This window comes from Astyanax mexicanus, chromosome 15 (genome assembly GCF_023375975.1).
Source record: "Astyanax mexicanus isolate ESR-SI-001 chromosome 15, AstMex3_surface, whole genome shotgun sequence".
NCBI lineage: Eukaryota > Metazoa > Chordata > Actinopteri > Characiformes > Acestrorhamphidae > Astyanax > Astyanax mexicanus.
In genome coordinates, this window is record NC_064422.1 from 10,528,367 (window position 1) to 10,546,885 (window position 18,519).

General features: G+C 36.6%; 2 protein-coding genes across 15 annotated transcripts in view; both read right to left on the reverse strand.

Annotated features, from left to right (window-relative positions):
* The window catches only part of mapta (microtubule-associated protein tau a), a 50,090-nt gene extending 49,870 nt beyond the window's left edge, over nt 1-220 (reverse strand). For all 13 annotated transcript variants that reach the window (XM_022669271.2, XM_022669268.2, XM_049464759.1 and 10 more), the window contains exon 1: nt 111-220. The gene's annotated coding sequence lies outside the window, so the exon portion shown is untranslated. The remainder of the gene's footprint in view (nt 1-110) is intronic.
* Nucleotides 221-4,754: 4,534 nt separating this feature from the next.
* zgc:163073 (uncharacterized protein LOC100037358 homolog) lies at nt 4,755-13,099 on the reverse strand. 2 transcript variants are annotated; one of them, XM_049465159.1, is made up of 8 exons: nt 13,015-13,099; nt 12,728-12,905; nt 11,185-11,212; nt 9,827-9,970; nt 7,573-7,746; nt 6,268-6,345; nt 6,106-6,147; nt 4,755-4,942 (listed from the first exon to the last, which is right to left on the reverse strand). In XM_049465159.1, exons 2-7 carry the CDS (start codon nt 12,890-12,892, stop codon nt 6,119-6,121), a joined length of 618 nt encoding a protein of 205 aa, XP_049321116.1. In that variant the 5' UTR covers nt 12,893-12,905; nt 13,015-13,099; the 3' UTR covers nt 4,755-4,942; nt 6,106-6,118. The 2 variants fall into 2 exon arrangements, with proteins under 2 accessions (XP_049321116.1, XP_007248797.3); XM_007248735.4 differs by lacking the exon at nt 13,015-13,099 and having other exon boundaries at nt 12,728-12,976.
* Nucleotides 13,100-18,519: the final 5,420 nt, after the last annotated feature.

Consider the following 18,519-nt stretch of genomic DNA (forward strand, 5'->3'; position numbering starts at 1 on the left):
TCACACAAGAACGACGACTAATACATATTTACGTCGAATGAAATAGATAAACGACAAAATAAGACACATTTAGTGGATAAAAACAGAGGTAATATCGCCGGTTTGCTTACCTGCGCTGCCCGCTGTGTTATTGTGTCTCCAGCTGCAGTTCTCTCGCTCTCGCCGCGCGCGCTCGCTTATTGCCGCGTCCTGCAATTCCACCCGCCGCCTGATGGAAGGCGGGGGCGCTGGAGAGCCGGGACGGCGCTCTCTATTATAAAGGGAATATAGAGCTCTGTAAAAAAATATTAATAATAATAAGAGACCACTTTTTTTTTTTAAGTTTCTTTGATTTTAGCAATTTGAAAACCTATGGAATATAATCAAGAGGAAGATGGATGATCACAAGCCACCAAACCAAGCTGAACTGCTTGAATTCTTGCACCAGGGGTGACATAAAGATATCCAAAAGCAGTGTGTAAGACTGGTGGAGGAGAACATGGCAAGATGCATGAAAACTGTGAACTGTGACTTTATGAACTTTAAGACTTTAAGAACATGTTTGCATTTTTTGAAGTCTGAAATCTCTCTACATCTTTTTGTTATTTCAGCTATTTCTCATTTTTTGCAAATAAATACTTTTAAATGACATTATTCTTATTTGGAATTTGGGAGAAATGTTGTCTGTAGTTTATAGAATAAAACAACAATGTTCATTTTACTCAAACATAAACCTATAAATAGCAAAATCAGAGAAACTTTATTGTGAAGTGATACGTGATTATTTTAAACTGCTAAGCTATTAGTTATAAACTACTGTGTAAAGCAGCATTCCTTAAAAGTTTAAAGTTTTTTTTTCTTTTAAACTGCAAGAGTAGCAGTAACAGTAGTATTCTTTAATGGCACTTTTCTTTAATTGCTTTTTGTTTGTAGTGTTTCAGTTCCTTCTTCTCAGAGATGTATATTCACATGGAGAGAGAGAGAATAAAAATATATATTTTTTAATTTATAAAAAAATATTATTATTTATTATAGTAATATTTCACTTATTTGTCACTTCTGAATGTAATGGATTGGAATAGGTGAATTGTGTATATTTGCTAAGTTTTATCATTATATTTTAACACACTGTGGCCCACCTTTGTCCAAATTGCAGACCAATGTTTCTTTTTGAGAGCATCCAGATTTGTTCTAAATCATAATTTTTATTCCATGATGGTATGTGGACGGGATGAAAGTGTAAGTGAGGGTCATAACTAGACCATGATCTAAATTATTCAGCTTAAATCCAAGTTATTTAGATATAAAACAACATTATCTGTCTTTGGGAACCAGGAGGAATCATCCATCATCAGTACCTGCAGAACCTGTCCTCACTGATGCTCCTGTGGTGCTGAACTCCTAAATAAAATCTTCACAGAAATGGTCTCCTGGTCCTTTAATTTTCTTCCCAAATACCCTTTCGCCATGTGTCTGCACTTATCAGCCTCCGCTGGCCTGAGAAACTATGCACAGCCAGCAAATCCCAGGAGATTTGTGTACTATCCAAATTGCTGTGAGAATGTTGGGAAACACCAGAGTTTGCCCGGCTGCAGAACTCCTCCCACCATCACCACCACTCCCCACTTCACTCTCTCTCTTTCCTTTTGGACTGGAGCCCAGGGAAACATCTGTCGGCTGGTTTTCTCACAGATGTGGAGTGGGATTTGCCCTTGCCTGGTCTTCCGTGTTCATCAGGTGTGTGTGGATATCCAGACCAGCGTGTGATAGCCTCGGGTCACGGCTGATAGCACCTGGCCAGGCCTAGATTCTCCAACATGACAAAACATGCTTTCATTCCAAACTATTGGGCACCTGTTTTTTTTTTTTTGTTTTTTTTAGGTTTTTCTATCTATCTATCTATCTATCTATCTATCTATCTATCTATCTATCTATCTATCTATCTATCTATCTATCTATCTATCTATCTATCTATCTATCTATCTATCTATCTATCTATCTATCTATCTATCTATCTATCCTGAGAAACTATGCACAGCCAGCGAATCCCAGGAGATTTATGTACCATTTATATTATTTTTTTTAATAGGCCTGTCACATATCATACAATAAATGGACATCAACTCAATAATATTCGATAATCATTAATATCATGTGTTTATTTTAGTGGTGTTAAACGATTAAAAATATTAATCAGCTCTGTGTGTGTATTTGTGTGTATGCATGACCACGCAAATGTGTGTGTATTTTAGCTAGTTATGAAATGACCAATCAGGGCATCAATAACTGTGACTCAATAACATACGCGCACAGTGTGGACTGACTGCAGTAGGTGAAGTAAAAGTATATATTTCCTAATGTATGACTAAATGACATTTTGTTTGAAATTGAACAATTGCTTTGTTAGTGTAGTCTATTATAATTGTGAAGGTGGCACTTAAGTGGTTTTAAAATGAAAATAATATTGTTTATTGCATTAATTTTGGGAAAATATATTATCCACAAAAATTCTATATTAGTATGTCTGTCTCACATCACTGCAAATCCACCATACACTGGCCCATGTGCTTGCTGTCTAGACTGCCCCATTCCCCCAGCTCTCTACTATAATACCAGTAGAGGTCAGTAGAGAACAGCTCAAGTTCATGGACCATTCTAGAAAGCTGACGTCATCAACCCAAACAAAAGGCCTTAATGGATGAACGAATGAAAGAGGAGAGCAGTGATTGTGAATTTAGTGTCACAATATGTGTGTTTAATAATTTTCTATAAGAATATGGATTAATAAAGTACTCTCAGGGTCTACTATATTAAGCTTTCTTTCTTGTGCAATACATCCCATATCTCTTAAATCTTAATGTGGCAACATATAGATTTAAATTATATAGCATGTTCTATATTTTTCAGACTATATAGGGCACACAAAATGCTTTGATTTTCCCAAAAAATCATCTTATGTTTAAACTACTTAATACCAGTCAGGTATTAAGTAAGGAGCAGTAAAGCCACTCCGCTGAAGTACAGAGTTAAAAGGGTGAGTTTTCAGTGAAGTTTCTCCAGCACTAAGGCTGGGTGCAGCAGCATTAGCATTAGCCGCTAACTGCAGCACTAGCTTGTTCGCTGCTCAGAGGAGTGTATATTGGACTGTAGTTTGTGTGTTTACCGTATTAAAACAAGCTACGTGGGACATCGTAACATCCCACGTTAACATCCCACTAGCGCTGAGGTTAGCGGCAATCCGAAATAAATACTAACCTAACATCAAAACAGTGGATCAACATCAGTGCAAAAAAAATAAATAAAAAATAGTGTAAAGCCTTCCCAGAAGGATAGAATTCAGGGGTCAAACCCACTAAAAATACCCTCGAAGACAATAAAAGAACAGGTGTAGTGGTACAAAGTCCTGGACTGAGCAATGGCAGAGCTGATTCAGGGCACTGTATTAATTGTACTTGTGGTGTGAGCAATTAACACCAGCTCAGCACTGTGTTATTTTTTTAGAATGACAGTGAACAAAGCTTAACGTGGTGTAAAACTTCCAGAATTTTCCCCTGAGATGGATCCAGTGAAGCCTGGCTATATCTGTTAACTGAACAGCGCTGGCATCCACATGCATTAATCCGGTCCGATTAAAGCCAGCGTTTTATATTCCGACAGCTAGAGTTACTGGAGCTGCTGTACTGATTTACCTGAAGAGAAATTGACCTCTCAAACTAGAGTTCCACTGTTCCAACCTCAATGGTTATAGTATGTCAGCATGACCTAGGCTTACTTTACTTATTTTACAATCAATATATTGCGATACTGTAAGCAAAGCATTATATTGTGAATGTTTAAATGCAATTTTAGGAAAACTGTTGTAGTATAAAAACAAAAATTTGCATTTATAAAAATTAAATGTACAGCACTGCCATCTAGTGATGGGGGTTTAAGCACAACACAAAATGAACCACTGTCATACACCAATAAATAATTAAAAGTGAGTGCTGTTAACACAACATGTTAACACGATTAACCTGGAAACTGTAACGTGGTGTAAACAAGGTGAATTTCAAAATCGAACTTTCGGTTTTCCACAAGTGTATTCACTTTATTTACTCTTAGGATTTAAAATACTTCCGTAGAAGTATTAACTCAAGCTTTTAACTCTTTAAGTATAAGTGTAAAAGTACTGTGTTCAAAACTATTATATAAACTATTAAGTATAAAGTAAAAGTAATGTAAAATGGGGAAAAAATAAAGCCATTAAGAACAAAAGCTTAGGCCACGCCCACAGAGTCCTATAGTGCACTACCTCCCCTCCACAAAACACATTTTTCTAAAAGCCATAATGACTATAATGTTAAAATGTTAAAATGTTAATGTTGATCAATTTGGGATGCACCAGGCTGTTCCGTGTTTCTGCTGCATATATGCCTAATTAATACATTTTATTTCTTCAGGTATCAGTTATACTAGTGATTTTATGTAATTTCTCTAATTGAAAGAGCTTAAATTTAATCAGAATGCTTTCTGACAGCATACGTATGTGGACCCATTCTCACACTCTCTCAAAACTGACCCAAACATTCCCCTTCCTCCAAAAAAGACTTTATATTTTAAACTTTCTATTGCCACTGTGTTTCAGTGTGCTTTTCTATTTCATACACCTGTTAGCAGTAATGTGCCAGAAACAAATCAGTAATGAGGAGGGGTGTTTACATAATTTTGACTATATAAAAATGGGTATATTAGCTGTTTTGTTGCAAAAAATAAAAAATCCAGTGGAATCCAAATCCAGTGAAAAACAAAATCCATTTTATTTGTTGTTCTACATTCAAACTGAGGACATCTAACAACTCAATTAGAGCCGAGACATCTAGAGCATCTGCTGATCATGCAGAACTGATTAGATTTGTAGCTGGATGACAGTCACGCTTGATCTCTTTCTCAGGCAGCTACTGGGCGGAGCGATGTCAGGAATCTGGGGGACAAAGAAAAGACATTTCTATTAGGCTTTATATTAGTCAACAAGCACAAAAAGGACACTGAAGTTAAAGAAGTATTATAGCATTTACAAACTTCTTCTAACATATAGATATGTAACTATACTGTACCATTAATTACTTCAGATTATACAGTCAATTTAATGGGTTTTACTGTATTTAGAAAAAAGTAAAATAAAATGTGTATTCACTAGATATTAACATAACAGAAACCAATGGGCAGTTTCTAAATTTTAATTATGTGACTTTATAAAGTGAATTTAAAAATGAGTGTTAAAAAGTTTATGCTTCTTACATTTACTTTGATTTCTATTTCATTGCAGTACTTTCAAATACCCATCCAATTTTTTTTGAGGTTTTTAATAATTTCAATAATTTTCTCATGCATTCGTTACAAACTGAAGATCCTCTGCTTTATATCTTTATATCAAATTATAATTACATTAATGTCACCTGTTTTACATCATAGTATTATTTGGTTTTTCTTTTATCTATCATCTAACATTTTTATATGTTGCAAGTCTGAAATGAAGAAACGGGTGTACTAGTGCATCTCAAAAAAAAGAGAGAATATCATTGAAAAGTTACTTTATTTTAGTAATTCAATTTAAAACTCACATACTATATAGATGTATTACACACAAAGTGATCTATTTAAGCATTTATTTATTTTTTTGCCAAGTCCTGCTGGAAAATGAAATCTACATCTTCATAAAAGTTGTCAGTAGCAGAGGGAAGCATGAAGTGCTGTTAGATTTTGTGAGAAAATAAAACTGCACTGACTTTAGACTTGATAATAAAACACAGTGGATCAACACCAGCAGATGACAGACATGTCTCTCCAAACCATCACTGATCATCAGTTAATTTTACATTTCATTTGTAAATGAAGGGATCAGAGTCTGGAGGAAGAGTGGAGAGACACACAGTCCAAACTGCTCGAGGTCTAGTGTGAAGTTTCCACCAATCAGTGATGGTTTGGAGAGACATGTCATCTGCTGGTGTTGATCCACTGTGTTTTATTATTAAGTCTAAAGTCAGTGCAGTTTTGTTTTCCCACAAAATCCTACAGCACTTCATGCTTTTCATGACTTTTAATCTCTCAGTGATTACCTGTTTATATACAAGCGTTTGAATTTACCTGAACGACTCCTTCATCCTGTCATGATGTGTTTAACAAAGTCTAAACACATCAGGAAAGATAAGCAAAGATAAGAAAAAATGGGTGAAAATGTGCTGATTAGAGTAAAAACATTTCATTGTTTTTTGAACTAGACATGGAGAAACAATGGACAGACTTTACCTTCATAATTGATGCAGCCATTTGTGTCTTCCTGCCCTGCCATGACTTGCTCCACCTCTCCAACAGTTAATCTCTCACCTGCCAGAGAAACAGCAGCACAATCACAGAGAAAACAGGAAGGTTTTTAATCACAGATTGGTGGGAAATAACATATTTGGAATGTTTTGGTAATATAGCCATAACATTACCACTGTCAGTGGATGTTGTGATGTTTCCAGTATACAGGAGTCTGTTCCTACCAGACATCTATGAAGGCTTAATAAAGTGATTCCTTGAGGGCCAACCTCACAATGTACAGCAGAGAAATTAAACTCAGCTTTTTAAAAAGTGTGATTTATCACAGTTCATTTATGTAGGTGTAAACACTTTTTCACAAAGGGCTAGATTGATTTGAATAGTTTTTTTCCCCTTAATAAATGAATTTATCCTTTCTAAAAAAATGGTTTTTATATTTACCCAGGTTATATATATCTGATATTAAAGTTTTTTTTGATAATATGAAAAATGTATGTATGAAAAAAATGCAAAAATAAAAGAAGTCTGTAAGGGGCAAAAACCTTTTCACAAAGGGCTGGATTGGTTTGAATAGTTTTTTTCCCCTTAATAAATGAAATCATCCTTTAAAAAACTGATTTTTATTTTTACTCAGGTTATATTTGTCTGATATTAAAGTTTTTATTTTATAATATGAAAAATGTAAGATGAAAAAAATAAAACAAAGGGGTAAATACTTTTTCACGCCATTGTATGTAGTGGGTTGCAAAAGTGTACAGTACAGTGTGATTTTGTCACCTTTAACCACAAATTGAAATGTATTTTATTGAGATTTTAAATGATAAAACAACACAAAGTAGCACATAACTGTGAAGTAGAACAAAAATCATACATGGTTTTCAAAATTTTAATCAAATAAAGATCTTAACAAAAAATGTGTGACGTGAAAAATAGTACCCTCCCCCCTATGTCAGTACTTAGTAGAGACATATTTTACTGCAATTACAGCTGCAAGTCTTTTGCAGTTTGTCTCTACCAGCTTTGCACATCGAGAGACTGAGATTTTTGCTAATTCTTCTTTGCAAAACAGCTGAAGCTGAGCCAGGTTGGATGGAGAGCGTCTGTGAACAGTAGTTTTCATGTCTCTCCACAGAAGCTCAATGGGATTTAGGTCTTTTAGGAATTTAACTGGGCCATTCTAACATGTCACATTATATATATATTCTTTTATCTAAACCATTCCACAATTCTAGCACAAAGCATAAAAACAGACTCTTGCATGTGGTAAATATATATAGAGGTGTTCTGTACCTAGAGTAGCGAGAACATGGCGAAGTTCAGCACCCATCACTGTTCCGTCCCCTTCCTTATCAAACACACGCAGCCCCTCCACAAAGTCTTCATACGAGCCTTTATCCGGGGTCTTTGAGATTTGCTGAAACATGTTCATGAACGTCCCAAAATCAATCATCTTGGACTCCATTTCTGAAGAACACAAGAAAAAGGAGATTAAATCATGATTAAAGAGAAAACAGTGTTCAGCAATACTCTTATTTTTCTAAACAGGTCTTTAGGGTCTATACCACCACCATATTTGACTTTCAGTATTTTAGTATCTTTCTTCTTCTGAAATTATTTTTATAGTTTAACCAGATGTAACGGGACACACACCTTCTAAAAAAAATCTACCTATGTCACATCAGCCAACAGAACATTCACCCAAAGCCTTGGAAATCATCAAGATGTTTGTTGGTGAATGTGAGATTTACCAACAAGGGTCATTGTGTTCTTTTTGGTCAGCAGTGTTTTTTACCTTGGAGATCATTTTCACAGAATTTAGTTACACCAGCAGTTCTTTAAATGTTGTTCTGGGTTCTTTTTGGACCTCCTGGATGAGTTGTCCATGCCCTTTTGGAGTAAATTTCAGTTGGCTGGTAAACCCTGGGAAGGTTTACCATGGTGATCCGTGTTTTTTCTCTGTTTGTGAATAATAGTGAATCACTGTGGTTCTCTGGAGTCCCAAAGCTTTAGAAATGACTTTATAACCTGTTCCAGACTGATAGATGATCAATGACTTTGTTTTTCTCATCTGTTGTTGAGTTTCTTCAGATGGGGGTATCATAATGTGCTGCTTTTTGAGATCTTTTATCCGCTTTTTAAATGAAATCATCATTTAAAAATACTGCTTTTTATATTTACTCAGGTTATCTTTGTTATCTTATATTAAAATGCGTTTGTTAATCTGAAAAACAAAAGAAATTTTGCTATTCTGTTATTTTAATACCTTTGGAATTTAAACTATGAGTATAAAGTACCAGCTGTGTTTTTTCAGCCTGTGGAATAAAACATGCTACTTTAAAGAGGTGGGTAAGAATGCTGTACCAGCAAAAGATCCAGACACCTTTTTGGTAAATCTCTTAAACAATAGATGCTATATTTAGTTGCTAACTCTTGTTTCCATAGTCAGACAGTAAATTCTGTATAGACTTTGATGTTAATGGGGGTGCTGGCATGCTTCCCTGTTGGAATCTGAAGTGGTGCTGTGATTTAGTAGAGCGTGTGCTGGGCTTAGCCTGGTGGCATCTCTGTGGACTTCTTCGGCAGGCGGCCTGAGGCGATGTTGACAGCTTTGCATGTGTGGCTTAACCAAGCACCTCGCTAATGCTCCTAACAGGAGCTCTGACAGACGTGTGTTAAAGGTTTTGCTGTGGAATCCTCGGGGACTTACAGTATGCTTTTTTTTTAGGTGACCTTGACCTGCATGAACTTTATTGGCCTGAGTTAATGTAAATGTAATGTAATAAATTTTTATACATATATTTATAATTTTCTCCAATGTTTCTCCCCAATTGTCCAACCCATTTAGCTGCTACTCAGCTGTTTATCCCCCATCACTAGTGATGCCACAACACCAGGAGGGTGAAGAATAGCACACACCTCCTCCGACACATTTGAAACCAATCACTACCTCTTTTTGAGCTGCTGCTGATGCTGTAGCATTGCCTCGTAGCATCACAGCGCTAACGCTCGGAGGAAAGCGCAGCGACTCGGTTCTGATACATCAGCTCACAGACGCAGCCTTTTGCTGATCCACATCACCCTAGGAGTGATGAGGGGAAAGAAAGAGTGCCATCTACTGCACTGTACCCACCCAGAGAGAGCAAGGCCAATTGTGATCTCTCAGGGATCTGGCAGCAGATGGCAAGCTGCATGACTGGGATTCAAACCAGCTCTCCCAACATTTCATATGAACACTCTGTAAGACACATTTGGCCAGTTTTGTTTGGTTAAGCTGGTTAAACTGGCAGACCAGCATAGCTCTTGGCCAGCATAGGTAAGAGTATAAGACCAATAATTGATTTGAGTTTGATGGTTTACAATATGATCAACCAATTGGTCTACAATATATCAACCATAAAAATATCTCACACCCTGTGTAAAAGACATCACTATGCTCATTACTATCTTACACTCCGCCAACAGTCTAATACATTGTGGTAATGGAAAACACAGTTGTGCCCTGACAATTTTTACTTTTTAATAATTCACTTTATTTTAGACTTGCCTTCAGGCTTTGGCTTGCCCAGCACGTTCAGAACCTCTGCATTGGTTGGGTTCTGACCCAGGGCCCTCATCACATCCCCGCACTGACCGTAAGAGATCTGCCCTGAAGCGGTTCTAGTGAACAGCAGGAACGCCTCTTTAAAGTCTGTGAGGAAATTAAACACAGCAAAGGAAAGCATGGTTTACTATATGAGGTATAACCCATAATGCTGAATCTGATTACTTTTCAGTCATGTTTACAGCAGTACTCAAATGTGGATCAGTTGATTTCTATCCATATACCAAATATCAATATAGATATTAGTACTGTATATATATTGACATATTATATACAGTTTATATATTGACATATTATATGTCAATATAATATACAGTATACAGTTTATATATTGACATATTATATACACTTTTATTCGACAAGGATTCAATTAGAAAATTATAGATTGTGTATATATGAACATCATACTTTATATACTGTAGGTTTATATGGATACTGTTCAAGCAATTTTTCATAATGTAACATAATATACATGTATATATTTTGTCTCAGGACTGTACATATGCTTATGACAGCATTATATGTGCAAATATTGCCACAGTTTAATAGTACTGTTGATTCATTTGGCATTATAGAATCTGTATGCTTACACAGAATACACACTTTTTCACATTTTGTCACCTTACAACCACAAACATATATATGTTTATATATATATATATATATATATATATAAGATTTTAAGTAATAGACCAACACAAAGTAGCATATAATTGTGAAGTGGAATAAAAGTGATACATGGTTTCCAAAATATTAATCAAATAAAAATGTATTCAGCACCTTTACTCTGAAAGGCCTAAATAAAACCCAGTGCAGTCAATTGGCTTCAGAAATCACTAAATGAGTTAATAGAGTCCAGCTGTGTGTAATATAATCTCAATATAAATACAGAAATAGGGCTGTTCTGTGAAAGCCTCAGTGGTTTGTTAGAGAACACTAGTGAGCAAACAGCATCGTAATGAAGACCCTGAAGGAACTCACTAGACAACTTTAAAGCTTAAAGCAGGGTTGGGACATAAAAACATATCCCAAGCTTTAAGGACTGTTTAATCAACCATCCAAGAATTTGATTTAATAATTTTAAAAGCCATGTATCATTTTGGTTCCACTTCACAGTCATGTGCTTCTTTGTGTTGGTCTAAAATTGGTCTAAAATCACAATAAAATACATTTAAGTTTCTGGTTGTAAGGTGACAAAATTTAATTGTGAAAAAATGTAAAAAAAAAAAAAGTTAAGGGGTATGAATCACTGCATATTGCAGTCCCTGTTAGTCCAGTATTTGTTTCACACATTTGCTTACCTTCGATCTGTTCGTTGCTGAACTCCGCCTGCAACAAAGAGGAAGATCTTCATTACAGCTACCACACCCACACACACGAGCTCACTGACTGATCACGACAAGCATCCGCACCATCACTCTGCCCCTAATTACCCTGATACTTAATACTAACTCACGTCTCGAGTGCGCTCTCACTATCGAGTAAGATCTCTCATTGCCCTGACCCCTGAACACCCCACCCCCATTACCCCCACAGTACCCTCAGACAGAGCAGCAGATGCTGGCGTGGTGCGTGAAGGTCACAGTCTGGTGGGCAGCGCACCCCCCTGCCCCCCCCCCCCCCCCCGCCCCCCTGCCTGGCACCAGCACCTAAATTCCCTCACTCCCAGCCGCTGCGCCGGGTACCGTATCACCTGCCTCTCTTACCCTCGGGAGCACAGGGGGCTAAATAGAGAACAATGAGCACAGACACAAAAAACACAAGCAGCCAAGAGGGAGCGAGAGAACAATAGCAGAAATGCTGCGAGTTCATAACACGCATATCTACACCGTCCAGTAATGGAGTGACACATACTGTGTGTGCTCAGCCAATGAACCAATGAAATGACCCGTCAGCAGAATAGCAGCTCAATCTGATGCAAAAAGATGCAGAGCTTTCAGATCTCAAATAATGCAAAAAAACAACATATATTAGAAACAACAATACTACTCTTTTAAAAGTTAAGAAATCAATATTCGGTGGAATTTGGGGAAAACGTTGTTAGTAGTTTATAGAATAAAACAACAGGTGCTCATTTTAATCAAACATATACCTATAAATAGCAAAATCAGAGAAACTGATCATTTTGAAGTAATGTTTTATATTTTTCCAGAGCGGTACACTGTATGAAAGCTTGCAATCACTTTTCATATAAAGTAAATTATTTGATTATTATTATTTCATTAGATAGATAGATCTAATCAAAAGGGAGACGCATGATCACACGCCATCAAACCAAACTGAACTGCTTACATTTTTGCACCAGGAGTAAAGCAGCATAAAGTTATCCAAAAGCAGTGTGTAAGACTGGTGGAGAAGAATGTGGCAAGATGCATGAAAACTGTGATTAAGAACCAGGGTTATTCCACCAAATATTGGTTTCTGAACTTTTTTCTTTGCATCATTTGAGATCTGAAAGCTTTGCATCTTTTTTTGTTATTTCAGCCATTACTCATTTTCTGCATAAAAAAGCTCTAAATTACAATATTTTTATTCGGAATTTGGGAAAAAATGTTGTCTGTAGTTTATAGAATAAAAAAACAATGTTCATTTTACTCAAACATAAGCCTATAAATAGCAAAATCAGATAAACTGATTCAGAAACTGAAGTGGTCTCTTCATTTTTTCCAGAGCTGTATCCTCCTCTAGACAGGCGATGTTGGTAACATTAATACTTCATTTGTAAAATGTTTTTTTTTTTTGTTATGGACTAATCTAAAAATTATGCTACCACAGAACAGAACCTTTACACAGAGTCAGTGCACACTGTTTCAGTTCCTGCTGAACTGAAACTGATGAACTCACCATCAGTGCAGAATCCAGCTTGAGCTCTGGTTTTGGAGGTGCTGGAGCTTTGCTGGCTGGTGGTTTGGCTGGTGCAGGACTGGGTGATGTGGGTGGTGGGCTGGTCTCCGGCTTTAGAGATGCTTCTGTCTCTGGTGGCGTTGCGTCTGCCTTGTCTGTTGCCATTGATGTTTGACTTCTAGAGGAGAATGGGCAAAGAATGGGGATAGAAAGTTGAAGCACACAGTTAGGGTCCAGTCCAAACCTTTACTAGTGAACTTGCTGTTATATAGGCTACTCTACCTTACCTCCTCCTTCTTTATCCACAGCAGAGGCAGGTGACAATATTAGTCACAGCTCTAAAACTGGAAAGAGCACACTGGATCCACCCACGAGACTCTGTGATGCAAAAATATTTCTTATATGGTTTTGCTTGTATTCAGTGTTCAGTGAAGCTCCGCCTATGGGTGACACTGTGATCTGTTCCTCTTCTGCAGGTTCTTTGTGTTTGACCTGAGCAATTAAACAACTTAGACAGTGCATATCAAAGATATAAAGATATATAAAAAAAATATATACAGATATATTATAAAAAAGGTTTGATTGAAGGCTTTGATTGCTGCACACATTCGCTGTGGCATTGTTTCAATAAGCTTCTGCAGTGACACAAGATTTATTTCAATCCATTACATGTTGCATTAATTTTTCACCAAGATCTTGCAGCAGCATTGATGATGGTAGAGTCTGACCACTGCTCAAAGCAGCTCTTCTCCATCCAGCACATCCCAAAGATTCTCAATGAGGTTAAGATCTGGACTATAAAATGATGATCTCATGCTCCCTGAACCCTGAACTCTTTCACAATTCCAGCACCATGAATTCTGACATTGTTATCTTGAAATATGGCCGTGCCATCAGAGAAGAAAAAATAAATCCATTGATGGAATAACCTGATCTATATTCAGTATATTCAGGTAGTCAGCTGACCTCATTCTTTCAGCACATACTGTTGCTGAACCAAAACCTGCAGACCAACTGCAGCATCAACCAACCAACACCTCATTTACTTACTTAAATCCAGGTGAAACTTTTTTTTTTTTGGCCAGGCAGTGTATTTAAAGCCACAAGAAATTAGTGACTCGGTTCTGATACATCAGCTCACAGACGCAGCCTAGTGCTGATCCACGTCACCCTAGGCGTGATGAGATCCAGGCCAAAATAAGCATCAGAGATGACGGGAGTAGAAAGGATTGTTCACAGGGAAGCCTGAAGCTTGAAGACCTTTGCTTTTAATAGACGTTGTCTTTGCTGCTTAGCTCTTCACCAACCCCCCCCAACCACCCCATTCCAAAACACTGGGCCAGATTTCACCAGTCTTTTGACCTTTTATTGTCAGTGATGGATTGCAACTGTCTTGGCGTGTCAACAGGAGGATCCTGCTTGCCACTCTGATGACAGGACTAAACACTAAATGATAATAGAACTAAGGTTATCACAGATAGTGCAAACAGGGAGATGAGCATCTCACCACCAAAGCCCTCATGCTAATTGTTTAATATTAAAGGGCCATTCCACTAAATGGTTGCACATTTCTTATTGTACTTCTTCAACATTTTTTTTTTTCTTTTTTCAGACCTCAAATAATGCAACGAAAACAAGTTCATTTTAAGAGTTCAGAAATCAATATTTGGTGGAATAACCCTGGTTTTTAATCACAGTTTTTTATGCATCTTGGCATCATGTTCTCCTCCACCAGTCTTACACACTGCTTTTGGATAACATTATGTCTTTACTCCTGGTGCAAAAATTCAAGCAGTTCAGTTTGGTTTGATGGCTTGTGATCATCCATCTTCCTCTTGATTATATTCCAGAAGTTTCAATTTGGTAAAATCAAAGAAACTCATAATTTTAAGTGGTTTCTTTTTTTTTTCCAGAGCTGTATATACCGCTTATATGAAACTACAGCTTTTAATTTGCCTGGACAACACCAAGAACACTACAAACACTACACTATACACCAATCACACATAACATGAACACCACCTCCTTGCTTCTATACTCATGTTCAAGGACAGTGAGTGAACATTATGTTTAAAAACTCCAGCAGCACTGCTGTATCTGATCCACTCGTCTATGATAACCTTAGTTCTATCATCAAACTCCACTAATTAATATCACTGTAGCTACAAGCTACCAGCAATTCATTTTCTTCTCTTGCTGAGGGATTATTAGACACAGAGTACAGAACATGTCAGCAGTACACACAGAAACAACCCTCTCATATAATACAAACATTACTCCACCGCAGCTCAAGCATGCAGCGTTAATACGTGATAAAATCCGTCTTCTCAAAACACATTCCCCTCGAGAAACTCGATCTGCGAGAGGCTTTCCTGCCCATGCCATTGTTCCCAAGAGTGAGGAGCACATCTCTGTGGGTTCTGTGTGGCACAAATGTTCTAGAGATATATATCACTCAGTATGGAGTTACCAGGGTGGAGATGAGGGGGAGTAAGATTTGGATTTCAAAACATAAAACACTGGAGACACACAGACCCCTCGTGTGGTTGGGAAGTTTTGACTGGGAGGCTTTATGTAGTTTTAAATCAATTTTCCAAACAAAGTGACCCAAAACATCATATATACTAGTGCATCTCAAAAAATACAATATCATTGAAAAGTTACTTCAGTATTTCAGTAATTCACTTAAAAATGTGAAGCTCATACAGTGTATTATATAGATGTATTACACACAGAGTGATCTATTTTAAGCATTTATTTCTTTTATTGTTGATGATTATGGATTACAGCCAATAAAAACTCAAAAATCAGTGTCTCAGAAAATTAGAATATTATATAAGACCAATTGGTACAATGTGCCAAGTCCTGCTGGAAAATGAAATCTTCATCTCCATAAAAGTTGTCAGTAGCAGAGGGAAGCATGAAGTGCTGTAAGATTTTGTGGGAAAACAAAACTGCACTGACTTTAGACTTGATAATAAAACACAGTGGATCAACACCAGCAGTTTGGACTGTGTTTCTCTCCACTTTTCCTCCAGACTCTAAACCCTTGATTTACAAATGAAATGTAAAATTTACTGATGATCAGTGATGGTTTGGAGAGACATATCATCTGCTGGTGTTGATCCACTGTGTTTTATTATCAAGTCTAAAGTCAGTGCAGTTTTGTTTTTTCCACAAAATCTTACAGCACTTCATGCTTCCCTCTGCTACTGACAACTTTTATGAAGATGTAGATTTTCCAGCAGGACTTGGTACACAAATTAAAGGTGCCCCTTTAATTAAAAATGGTTGCCTATAAAACAACTAAAATATGCAAGTGTTGAAAGAAAACAACTTAATGTAATCATTGCAGTTAACCTAAACAAGTAAGATAGACCAGGTGTGCAATAGTTACTTTTACTTTAAAAAAGTCATTTTATTATAAATGACTAAAAACAAGTTTTAAAAACTTAATTCATTTTTTAAGGATTGTATTACCTTGTAAAAGAAAAGTGCATTTCATTGTATTTTTTGAAAGCATACTTGACATGAAAAAATACTAAATATAACTTATATTTAGTTATCTCATATAACTTATGGCAACTTAATTATATTTTAATTGTAATTAAGCTATATTTAAACACAACATAAAATTATTAAGTTGTGCTTTTGAGTGCTTTTTTTGTACAAGTATAACTTCTGCAAACGTAAGTCGATTTAAGTATATAAAGTATATTAAAGTATATAAACTATTTAAAATAGAAAATGTACTTTTAGTATTAGTATTCTTTTCTTAATTTGAACATACTTTTAGTATACTTCCTTTTCACAAGGGTTACCTCAAATGATTTGAGTGGGTCTCGTGACGCCGTATGAAGCTGAAACGTTTTTCTGGTTTCTCACGTCTGTCTCAGAGCTGCTCTCTGAATATTGTATGAGATACACAAGAAAAGGGACTCTGCTGACGAGTACCTGCTTTCTGTCAGCACATCTTCAGCTCCTCATGGGTCATGACTGGCTTTAAATATGAATGGTCTGGACTGTTAGTTGTGCTGTAACTGCACTGCACAGTGCAAACATTAACAGCTATTTTTAAATGTGGCCAGAATTGCATTTGCAGACAAATATTGTGAAATATGACAATATATCAGATTGGGTTAATCTTAGATCTTGGAAATTTTAACTTTGAGACCTGGATTAGTTTTCATGCACTTCAGCTTATTCTTATGTCTTGGGAAATGTGTCCGTTTATCGTATTTAATCTAGTAGCATCATCCCTCCTTTTCTAAACCCAGAATTTTTCAATATCCTGCCAGATGATGTGTCCGTCCACAGAGCACAGAAAAAATGTACATAAAATCTACAGTAAAATGCACTTTAAGCAGTATTTAATGGCACTATATTCAGGGGTTGGACAATGAAACTGAAACACCTGTCGTTATTTTAGTGTGGGATTTTAGGTTTCATGGCTAAATTGGAGCAGCCTGGTGTTCAATCTTCATTATTTGTACATTGCACCATTAAGAGCAGTAAGAGTGTGAAGGTTCAATTAGCAGGGTAAGAGCACAGTTCTGCTCTAAATATTGCAATGCACACAACATTATGTGAGACATACCAGAGTTCAAAAGAGGACAAATTGTTGGTGCACGTCTTGCTGGAGCATCTGTGACCAAGACAGCAAGTCTTTGTGATGCATCAAGAGCCACGGTAATCCAGGGTAATGTCAGCATACCACCAAGAAGCACCAACCACATCCAACAGGATTAACTGTGGACTCTGTAAGAGGAAGCTGTCTGAAAGGGATATTCGGGTGATATCCCGGATTGTATCCAAAAAAACATAAAACCACGGCTGATCAAATCTGTCCGTCACCACAATCAATTATTGTGCTCTAAAACCAGGTGTTTCAGTTTCATTGTCCAACCCCTGTATATTTGCTTAAAAATACATTTTATGGAAATACAGAGAAAGTATATTTAAGCGTATTTTCACAACTTTTTTTTTTTTTAAATATACTTCCTTTCCCCATGGAAAGTTTATCCAGAAGGATCTCAACATCTCTGAATGTTTAGTTTTTAACCATTAAATTATGCAGAAACTGTGATCTGTAGAGTTCTTCTTGAAGGATCTGCTGAAGAGAAGAACCCATTTGCTGGAAGAAAGTGGGGTATGCCACCTGGGACACACCTTTACACCACGTGCTGAATTCACACAGAGCGTAAACAGAGAGTGATGTGCAGCCGGAGCGCTGGACTCGATGCTGCCTGTGCTCATTAAATCCGTGGATTTGGACGCAGCAACATTAAGAGCATTATGATGGATCTGCGCTGTAATTCTGTCTTCTGGATCCTGATGTGTGCTCTGAATGGAGTAAGTCTATCTTCTGGATTAAACACTTTTTGGGGCGCTTTTCTATTTGCTATTCCGGGCATCAATAAGGTAGATACATTTATTCTGCTCTATTTACACAAACGCAGTTTTAATGATTTGCACTTTTTTGTCTGTTTTAAAATCTACTTAAGTGTATAGGAAGTATAAGAAGTAGTGTATAAGAAGAAGCGTATAAAAATTTACCAATTCTATAGTTACATTATACTTGGCTGAAAATCAAACTTAATACAAGGTTTTGCTGGTAGCTGGTTTTGAGTTATAAAGTTTTTGAGTCCTATAAAACAGGAAAATCAAATGGTTATCAAATGATACCACAAACGTCTTGAAGAACATTGTTAACTGTATTCATTATGGATGTTTCCAGTAATAATACTGAAAAATAAGACAAGAGTTTGGAGTCCTATAAAACAGGAAAATCA